General features: G+C 44.1%; 1 protein-coding gene across 1 annotated transcript in view; it reads right to left on the bottom strand.

Moving 5' to 3' along the window:
• The window catches only part of NKD1 (NKD inhibitor of WNT signaling pathway 1), a 159,256-nt gene that overhangs the window by 65,462 nt on the left and 82,757 nt on the right, over positions 1–11,037 (bottom strand). The window contains exon 5 of the mRNA XM_032231142.1: positions 577–682. Within this exon, the coding sequence (XP_032087033.1) occupies positions 577–682 (106 nt within the window). The remainder of the gene's footprint in view (positions 1–576; positions 683–11,037) is intronic.

The raw sequence follows: 11,037 nt of genomic DNA, 5'->3' as shown, positions 1-11,037 counted from the left end.
CATGCTTTCGAACTGCTAGGTTGGCAGAAGCTGGGACGAGTAACGGGAGCTCACTCCGTTACGTGGCGCTAGGGATTCGAACCGCTGAACAGCCGTCCTTTCTGATCAACAAGCTCAACGTCTTAGCCACCGAGCCACCACAGTTCCTCCAATATTTATTATGCACTCCCCAAATAGGGCACGCAGCTAGCAGTTCTCTGAACTCTTGAAGCTTCTTCCATCTTCCAGGAAAACAGGGCACGGATTGAAGCAGGCTTGTGAAATGTTTCAAAGACAAAACATTTCAAGACTCCGAGATGCCGTTTCAAGTTCAAAAATGGGTTATTTCATCGTTTCTGGAAGCGTTCTGATGTTGTTCCAACTCTCCTGGAAGGGGTCCAAGAGGAAAGCAGAGCTGTCCTGACCTCAGAACACTCCCCAAATGCTTGGAACCAAACAGCATTGCTGTTTTGAAACGACACTCGCATTCGCAAAACCACTAATATGGAGCTGATTAGGAGTCAAATTGGATGGAAACGGACGTCTTTCGAGATCTAAGAGCAACTGGGCTGCCCTCACAAAAGGCAACATGCTTACCTCAAATTTGAGTTGTTTCTTGGCATTCGCCCGGCCATCGGTTTCTTTTTCGGCTTTCTTTCATCACCACTGCAAGCTCCCTCCGTCTTTTCTGGGGGCAGGGCAACTGGGTGCGAAAGAGAGAGGCGGAGGTTAAGGAGAATGTTCTAGAAGTTGCCCTGAGTTAGCTGCAGGGATGCGCAGAATATTTCTAACCTTGTTCCGGGTTGAAAAGAGACATTTTGAGCATCTTAAGCGTGAAACAAACTTCTTGTTTTGTTCTATATGCAGGAGTCAAAAAGAGGGCTGTGAAAATATTTACGGACCCCCTCACATCCTGGAGATAAATTGTTTCAACTCCTACCCTCAAAATGATGCTACAGGGCACTGCACACCGACAACTAGACACAAGGATGGTTTTTTTCCTGAATGCCATCACTCTGCTAAACAACTAATCCCCATAACACTCTCAAATTATCTACTAAGACAGTATTACTATTATTATCTCTTCCTTCCTAGTACCCATGTTTTTCCACTTACGACTGTAACCATGTTGCTTGTATCTAAAATTTATATTGTTTGTTTCCTAGTATAATTTGAAAGCTTATTAGTAAACTTGACTATCACTAAGGGTTGTCTTATGATTCTTGATGAATGCATTCTATTTTATTTTCCTTTATGTAGCCTGAGAGCATCTGCACCAAAGAGAATCCTTTTGTGTCCAATCCCACTTGGCCAATAAAGAATTCTATTCTATTCTATTCTATTCTATTCCATTCCATCCCATCCTATCCTATTCTATTTTTGGAGTTTTGTTCTAGGTTTGACCCAGAGCACATTTTTCCAGCATTAAACCCAGTTTAGCTGTATTGAGAGATGCACTTTCCAGGACAAAACCATTTGTACTTCAAAACAGTCAAAATAGCTGCACAGAAAATCAATTATTTGATATGCCAGGGATCTCATTGCAAAACAATCATGTCAAATGTTGGCTTCAGTTTCAACAACTTGGTACAACCATTAATTTTACATGGTTTTGTTTTTTTTTTTAAAAAAGATTAGCTCCCAGGATTCTAACTTTGACATCCAAAATATAATTCGATTGAACAGGGTACAATATTGATAGAGGATTTCTGCCCTCTATTGAAATGCTCTTTGGATGAAGAAAAAGAAGCTTTTCTAAACACTCCCTCTCTCTCCCCCTCTCCCTCTGTCCCTCTTTCTCCGTCTCCGTCTCTCTCTCTCTCTCTCTCTCTCAATAAAAAAGTGAATTTTTCAAAAGAAAAAAAAAGCTTTAAGGCCTGGAATATTTTACTAAGATATTGGACTTGTTACAACTTGCAGGCACACATTTGTTTCTCGTTCAAAGCCAACAGAAATCATCAACCATTCTACCCCTAAAACTAAATCAGTTAACCCTAAAACTAAATCAGTTAACTTAATGCCACAATGATTTGGTTTGTATATACAACTAAAAGCCACCATGGCTAGCTTCACACATTGCAGTAAAAAAAAAAACCCAACAAACAAGCTGCTTTAACAGTTAAGTGTTGTGCATCCGTGGAAATTCTATTTTATTATCCTTCATCAGCCTTAAATTAAAAGTTCCTATATGCAGGCAAAGTAAGGGCAACCAAAACAGAAATCCAAAAGAGAATAGACATGCTGGCTTGAAGCTCTGCAGCTTAATCTTCCTCCACATTCAGAGAGATAAATAAAACATTAAAGTGACACATTCTGGCAGGTAAAAAACGGCGCTGTGACAATTAGATCCTTCAAATATGAAAGTAAAGACTATCAGAAAGATTGACGGAGAAGGGGAAGCTTGCCATAATAAACGCCTTGGACATATGTTTTAATATGGTATGCAGGCAAAGTTTCTTCATTCGGGCTGCAATTTTGTTGCCGGAGCTACTTTTAACATCTGTATTCGAAGAGGCAGAGTAGGGTCAAATTTTTCCAACGATGATCCCCTTTCTGTCTCAGGGCGCTTGCAAATCAAGGGTTGGAAAGCCGCAGCCCCATATGTAGTCAAATGTTCTATCCTCCAAAACAGCTGAAGCAGGACAGGAAGCAACAGATGGAAACTAATCCAAGAGAGAAGCAACTAGGAATTAAGAAGAACTTCCTAACTGTGAGGACAATTAACCAATGGAACAGCTTGCCACCGGAAGTTGTGGGCGCCCCATCCCTGGGGGTTTTGAGGAAGAGGTTGCACAACAATTTGCTTGAAATGATATAGGGTTTCCTGCTGGAGCAGGGGGTTGGACTAGAAGACCTCCAAGGCCCCTTCCAAGTCTGTTATTCTCTTATTCTGTTAGTTGCCTGCAGAAACGTATATGGTCACAAGTAAATAATGACTCCTTTACAAGAAATGAAGCCAAGGGATGATTTATAGGAAGTCCTCAGCTTACAACCATTCAAGACTGAGTGGCTATTGATGCTCCCCTCCCAAGGATGGTCCAGCTATTCCATCTCTTAGCCTGGGGGGTGAAATTATATGCCCCTAAGAGAGGGTTCGCAATTTGGGAGTCCTCCTGGATCCACAGCTGACGCTAGAACATCACTTGTCAGCTGTGACCAGGGGGGCCTTTGCCCAGGTTCGCCTGGTGCACCAATTGCGACCCTATCTGGACCGGGAGGCCCTTCGGATGGTCACTCACACCCTCCTCACCTCAAGACTGGATTACTGTAACGCGCTCTACATGGGGCTGCCCCTGAAGAGTGTTTGAAGACTTCAGTTAGTCCAGAATGCAGGCGCGCGAGCGATTGTGGGTGCACCTAGGTACACCTACGTTACACCTATCCTCCGCGAGCTGCACTGGCTTCCCATTGGTCTCCGGACACGCTTCAAGGTGCTAGTCATTACTTTTAAAGCCCTACATGGTTTAGGACCTGGCTATCTGAGAGACTGCCTCCTGCCAGTTACCTCCCAGAGACCTATAAGATCCCACAGACTAGGCCTCCTCCGGATTCCATCTGCCGGTCAATGTTGGCTGGCGACTCCCCAGGAGAGGGCCTTCTCTGTAGCTGCTCCGGTCCTATGGAACGACCTCCCCGTTGAGATCCGGACCCTTACTACCCTTCCGGCCTTCCACAAAGCGACCAAGACCTGGCTGTTCCGGCAGGCCTGGGGCTGTTGATTCATCCAGCCCCATCCTAAGTTATGAATGTTGTGGAATTTTTAATGTTGTTTTTTTATTTTTTGTATGTCCCCCCTTCCTTTTTTACCTGTAAGCCGCCCTGAGTCTCTTGAGAGTGGGTGGCATACAAACCAATTAAATAAATAAATAAATAAATAAATAAATAAATAAATAAATAAATTTGAAGTTACAATGGCACTGAGAAAAGTGACTTACGACCAGTTCTCACACTTGCAACATCCCTCTGGTCATGTGATCAAAATTCAAATGCTTAGCAACTGACATGTATCTATGACAGTTGCATTATCTCCCAGTGTCATTGTAATCATCATTTGTTACCTTCCCAGCTGGCTTCCAACAGGCAAAAAGTCGATTCCCTTAACAACCAGGTTTACTAACTTAACAACTGCAGCGATTCACTTAACAGCTGTGGCACGGATGGTCGTAAAATGGAACAAAACTCACTTAACAATAGTCTCGCTTAGCAACAGCAACTTGGAGCTCCATTCTGGCCGTAAGTTGAGGACTACCTGTGCATAGGATTGCTACGTTTCTGCATTATATCATCTTTATTCATGGAGGGCTCCTCGGTGCTCTCTGAGCTTGCTTGTTTTCTTACAGACATTTCATTACCCAACTAGGTAACATCATCAGTACTATTAAGGAGTGCAGTTGCTGTCAGTTTATATTCTAGTGCAGTGATGGCTAACCTTTTTTCAGACCGAGTGCCCAAAGCGTGCACGCGTCTGGACCCCCAAAATACAGTGCATGTGTGTGCCCCCTTGCATGCATTCCCCGCACATGCCCCACCTCCTGCACATGCACGCACATCCTCCCGCAGATGCCCCACGCCTCCCGCATGTAGGGCAAAGGGACAAAGACCAGCTGGCTGGTGGAAGGAGTGCACACATGCGTAGTGGAGCTGAACTGGGGCGATGGCTCGCGTTCCATCAGAGAGGGCGCGGCCTGCCACCTCTGGCACGCATGCCATAGATCAGTGTTTCTCAACGTTGGCAACTTGAAGATGTCCGGACTTCAACTCCCAGAATTCCCCAGCCAGCATTCGCTGGCTGGGGAATTCTGGGAGTTGAAGTCCGGACATCTTCAAGTTGCCAACGTTGAGAAACACTGCCATAGATTCACCATCACAGTTCTAGTGCCTTGCCTGTCAGTTTGGGTGAGGGTGATCTTACAGCTTCTTTGATTGGGGCGCTTGCTGTTGGCTTCTTCGACAGTTTCTTGATTGGGATAGTGTTTGTTTCTCGTTGGTCCGATGTTAACCATGGAGCTAATCGATGCTGATCTGGGTGCTGATTGCGGCGGGGGGGGGGGGGGGAAGGTGCTTGGGTCTGGTTGATTGTGTGTGTATATTGCAGTGGTGGGATTCAAATAATTTACCAACCACTTCTCTACCCTAATGCCCGGCTGGGTAGGCGGGGCTCGGTAGTCATGTGATCATGTGGGTGTGGCCAAGTCAATGTCACTCATGTCGATGAGCACTTCACCTTAGTTGTTACAATGGTAATAAGGGTTAACTGGAGAGGCAGTTTCTGTAAACAGGGCAATAAAGATTAGGCTAGAAACAACACCAGAATGTTTCCTTCCTGCCTTCCTTACAGGATTAGCCCTGTAAAGTGGGAAAAAACAAAAGATTTCTTCCAACAACCGGTTCTCCAAACTGCTTAGAAAGTTACCAACCGGTTCTCCCGGATAGGTGCGAACTGGCTGAATCCCACCACTGGTGTATCGGTGATTTGTCAGAGTGCCAGGTTTCTAGGAATTCCCTGGCCTCTGTTTATTAATTGTCCTGGCTGGTCTCAACTCCAGATATAAACTTTTCCATAAATGGGAAAGGCATCACCGTTTGTGTAACACAGATCTATTTCTTTAAAGCCCCTTTCAAAAGCAACTTCAGATGGACAGCTATATGAATCTTTTTAAAAAAAATACGTACATATGTAAATAAACAGGCTGTCTAGGATAAAGATCATTGCATCAGTCAAACTGCTCCGTCATTGGTGTAGATAGTATAGGGAGAAAAAAATATCAAGGATTGCATTTTGGCCCCGGGCGAACAAATTTTGTTTTAACACGCGTTTAACTGAAATACAGAAAATTTAAGTGCTTTTAGGCAATATGCCTTTCAGCTGTCTGTCTCTGTGCATAAGAAGCAGTATAGGACAATTAAAGAGATCGGTTCGCATCTCTCACACGGACAATAGAAAAGCAATGCGCTGAAAGAAAAGTCTTTAAAATTGAAATGCGAACAATGGTCGGGAAGAATTAAACTGGCAGCGCCACAAGCCCAAGAAAACCACGAGGCAAAATGCTAGGGATTCAGCTGCGCACCGTGTGAACTTCCACCCCAAATCCTTGCCAACAATATTACATTTGTCTAGGCGAGATTGCGATCTGAAATGAACGGGAGATCATCAAGGATCCTAGTTTTCATCTCAGAGCACTTCAAAACAGATCCGTGGGCAAGATCACTTCTGGGGGGCGGGGGAAAGAGATATCTTATTTCCAGACATGTGCACGTAATGAACGCAAATGCATTGGGGAGACCAAAACGCCAGGTTTGCAATTGCAAAATGACATTAACTTTATTCTTATAGGGATAACTTATGCATTAAATGGAGCGACAGGAAGGTGTCCCTACTCAGAATTGAACTGCGGGATCCTTGGGGGTCTCTGAGGTTTGAGATTGAGATTGAGATTTGTTTTATTTATATGCCGCCCTATTCCCAGGGGGACTCAGGGCGACGAACAACTCAAGGGGAAAAGGGAAAATAAAGTACAATACAAGTAGTTAAAAATAGCCAAGAGTCACACAGCCACACAGGTCGAGAGGGGAAGGGAACTCGTCAACTCCAGGCCTGCCGGCACAGCCAGGTTTTAACGGCTTTTCGGAAGGCCTGGAGAGAGGTGAGGGTCCGAATCTCTGCGGGGAGTTCGTTCCAAAGGGCCGGAGCTGCCACAGAGAAGGCCCTCCCCTGGGTAGTAGCCAAATGGCATTGGCTGGTAGACAGAACCCGGAGGAGGCTGACCCTGTGTGATCTAACGGGTCTTTGGGAGGTAATTGGCAGCAGGCGGTCTCTCAAGTACCCAGGCTTGCAGTTTGCATGCAGATGTTTCGTTACCCAACGAGGCATTATCATCAGTGCTGTACAAATCATCATCATCATCATCAAGCACTGGTGATGTTATGTAGTCAGGTAATAAAACGTCTGCAAGGAAACCACCAAGCCCAGAGAGCACAAAGCCCTATTAGACTAGGTTGCTTTCAATATGCCCGAAATCCTTGATAAAATCCTTTGCGTGTGTCGTTTTACAACACTTTTAACAATGCCCTCAAATCAACTCTTTCTAGATCATTCAGACAAGCGGCGTCTTTTTTTCACTCTTTGGAATTCACTTCTAGTCTTTCTCTGTCCATATGCACATGCCTGCACAGACTATTTACTCAACATGTATGTGTTCTGACCGAGGCTTCCCAAGAGCATGAAGAAAACTCCTGGTCCCGACAAAAATCCCTTTTATTAATTGACTGTGAATTCTGCTCATTCACATCCAGCAAAGTCTTTCAAGGGAGGATTTACAGTCACAGACCTTATCTGGCTTGGAGAGCTGCCAGGCTGATATCTGACAAACTTGGCAAGGAGTCTTTACCAATTAAGTGAACTGATCGTCTCCTGCAAACTCCACTCCCCTTTCTCTCCTCTTTTATTCCCTCTGGGAGGGGCCATTCATCGTCATTACTTCCAAGTAACCCCTATTCTCTAGCTGTTCCCTTCGTCTCACAACTCTGCACATGCGCACACTGGGAACAGGCTCCAGCTGTTCTTCTGCCTCACCGATGTCTGACTCTAAAGGCAGCTGAAGAGCTGAGGTGGCACAGTGGTTAGGGTGCAGTACTTCAGGCCACTTCAGCTGACTGTTATCTGCAGTTCAGCGGTTCTAATCTCACCGGCTCAGGGTTGACTCAGCCTTCCATCCTTCCGAGGTGGGTGAAATGAGGACCCAGACTGTGGGGGCGATATGCTGACTCTGTAAACCGCTTAGAGAGGGCTGAAAGCCCTATGAAGCGGTATATAAGTCTAACTGCTATTGCTATTGATAATTGGCCTACAGCCCTGGCCCCCTCTCTGCCTCTGTTGTAACTTCAAATGGCCGCTAAGTGAACTGTTATAAGTCAAGGCCTACCTGTACTCCCAGAAAGGCATAGAATGTGAAGAGAAGGAGGTCCATGCTATCTACAATCAGATTCCGGACCTTTTACTTTTACTTGCTTGAGGATGTTTGAAGATAAAGAAAAACTGAAGATGAATTAGCTTGTTCCACCAAGTTTTTTTTTTCCAAAGGAAAATTTTGGAAAACAAATACTTGAGACACTTAATTTGGGGCATAGTTAGTTGATGTATTAAATTCTTGCTTAAGAATCCTGCTTTTTTTTTTGGGGGGGGGGGTTTACTAAAACCTGCCTAAACAAACCCAAATCAGTGGACAGTTTTTACTCCTGAGTCCAGAAAGGCAGTGGGGGGGGGGGGGGAGAAACTATCATACCATCTAAAACTAAGTCTTTTTGTTCTCCTTTTCAATTGGAAGGAGGATTACATCTTACCATCTCTGCTGGTAATTAGGAAGTGTGTGCCACCAACACCACAGCACAATGTTCCTTTTCTGTCCGAAACTGGAAAGGCAACAAAGGGAAGGGGGCTGAGAAATATTACATTTCAAACGCCGTGAAACCGTACTCTTCCATTAAAAGGAAACTAATTGGTACAAGAATACTTCCAGATATCTGTTGCCGAGATCGGTTAATTAATAACATCTATTTGTAAGTAGAGAACCAGGCTCCAGAGAAGGGTGGGGACAGAGAAAAGACAGTTCCGTGACTGTCTTCTCCATCTGCATTCTGTATTTTTGAGTTGCGCCTGACGTTATAATGACACCAACTTTGGTAGACTGTTACAGGCAGTTCTTGATTTACAACCTCTTGTTTGGGCACCAATGGTGTAGTGGCTCAGGCATCGTGCTAGAAATGGGTGGACTTGGCCCAGTCCCTCTCTCTAAGCCCTAAGGAAGAGACTATGGCCAACCACTTCTGAAAAAATGGTCCTCATAGTTAGGACTATTGCATTCTCCTCCCAGTTATGTGATCAAATTGATCACAAAATTGTAGCATCCTTTGGTCACAGAATCACTATCTTCCCAACCGGCTTCTGACCAGGAGAGTCAATGAATGAAAGCCAGGTTCACTTAATGACCGTATGATTCGCTTTATAAACCCAGCGATTCACTTAAGAACCATGGTATAAAAAGGTATCATAAGATCAGGCACAGGTCCTTCTTAGCAGTGGGAATTTTGGTCCCAATTTTTAGGCGTTCGGTTGAGAACGATGTCAATTCAACGGAGCTTGAATTTTTTTTAATCCAGCAAATTCTTCCGAGCAGGACAATCTGAGGAAAAAATAATTACCTCAGGTTTATTCCTGTGGTGGCATATTGCAAAGAAGAAGGAGAAGGAGAAGGAGAAGGAGAAGGAGAAGGGGAAGGGGAGGAGGAGGAGGAGAAGAAGAAGATGAAGAAGAAGAAGAAGAAGAAGAAGAAGAAGAAGAAGAAGAAGAAGAAGAAGAAGAAGAACAACAACAACAACAAGAACAAGAAGAACAAGAAGAACAAGAACAAGAACAAGAACAACTAGAAGGGCAACCTTGACAAATCAGCTCTTTGTGATTTTGTCTTGTTACACTTGGGCACAAACAGTCTTCTAAAATTCTTCAATTGTACAGTTTGCTTCAATTTCTCCAAGGAAGAAGGGGGGGGGGGGGAAATCTCCAATCATTTCCCAAGGATAGGATGTCTCCTTCAAGATGGCGGTCTCATTCCTTCTGTCCTTCAGAGAGAAATGGACCTTTGGGAATTATTGGGAATCTAAGAAGCTGAGGAAGCTAGATTTTTCCCCTCAGAGCATCCAAAAGTAAAACATGATTTTCTTTGTAGGGCCTTGGCATGTGGTACGAACTCAACCGTTAGTGGCTTTGTGCAAGATTGCTACACTTGGTTAAGCCAACTGTGGCTTGGTGTGCTAGGCGAACACTGCCAAGTTGAACTGTGGAAAATACACCACGATTAAGCATTATGCCTCCAAAAAACCGCTTCTTTATTCATCTCTGTGCTACCCAGGCCAATATGGCCACCATCTCCCATGGCAACCGTCTGCATGGCGGATAGCACACTAGCCTTCAACCACCTCTGACCATTCTGTCAGTTGACCATCCTAACTAGCTGATTTCTCACCCTCAACTTTCTCAATCGGAATAATTGATTTGACTGGACAGTCAGAAGACGACAAGTGGAATCACATAAGACAAGGCATGAAGAATTAATAACGTTCTCTCTGTTTGCACTGATCATTAATTCAACCACAGTAACCCACGTTTTAACTTTTAGAGCCCCTAAATCTTTTTTCCCCCTTCCTTCAAACATGCTCAGGAAAAAAAAAAAAAAAAGAAAAATTGACAGATATCGCCAAACCATATGGCAGCTCTAAACTGCTATTAGCTCGCAATTATATCACTTCAATGCCAGCCCAGGCACCTCGCTTAATTTTTTTTTTGCACTAAATAGCTTGATGAATTTATATAGCAGACAATCGTTTCTCTTTCTAATTAGTGGCCTGGCTGGTAACGTTTCATCAACAGCAGCGGCTAGATTAAATGCCATACTTAACCATCTTCACCTAACCTACTTTGATGTTCACTTTTCCAAGCTTCAGAATACCTTTTGGATGGAGATCAGACAGCATTAAACAGAATTACTAATTAATTAAGCAAAGTTAAATTCTAAACACTGTTTGTTCTGTTAGCCAAAAGCCTCAACAGAACAGGCTTTTCCCATCTCTGCTAAGATCAAAGGATATGTGTATATATATATATATTTCCCTCTATCCTAACCCTCCCCGCTCATCCTTCTCCTTCGAAAGTTAGCAAGTTCAGTTTAGAAGGAACAGAAGATAAAAAATGCTCTAGCAATATGTACAGAGGAGCCTTTTTTAAAATTAAAAAAAAAAAACCCACACGGTTCCAAATTACTGCCTCATAAAAGAATACACACAGCTTCCATTGGGTCTCATGACCTGGGCTCCAGATGACTACTAAGGGTGCAAAAGACTCCTAAAAACAGGGGGGGAAAACCACCTCGGGGAGATCAGCAGATGGGGGCGAGGAGAAGGCAGTTTTTATAGCTCATGGAAAGGAGGAGCAAACCCAGAAATAGGTTATGGAACATTAGCTCGAGCAGCAGACGGTAAAACGCCTGGAGACTGGTAGACTTTGGA

This window comes from Thamnophis elegans, chromosome 14, assembly GCF_009769535.1.
Source record: "Thamnophis elegans isolate rThaEle1 chromosome 14, rThaEle1.pri, whole genome shotgun sequence".
NCBI lineage: Eukaryota > Metazoa > Chordata > Lepidosauria > Squamata > Colubridae > Thamnophis > Thamnophis elegans.
The sequence above is the reverse complement of the archived record's forward strand: the minus strand, read 5'-3'. Positions and strand labels throughout refer to the sequence as shown.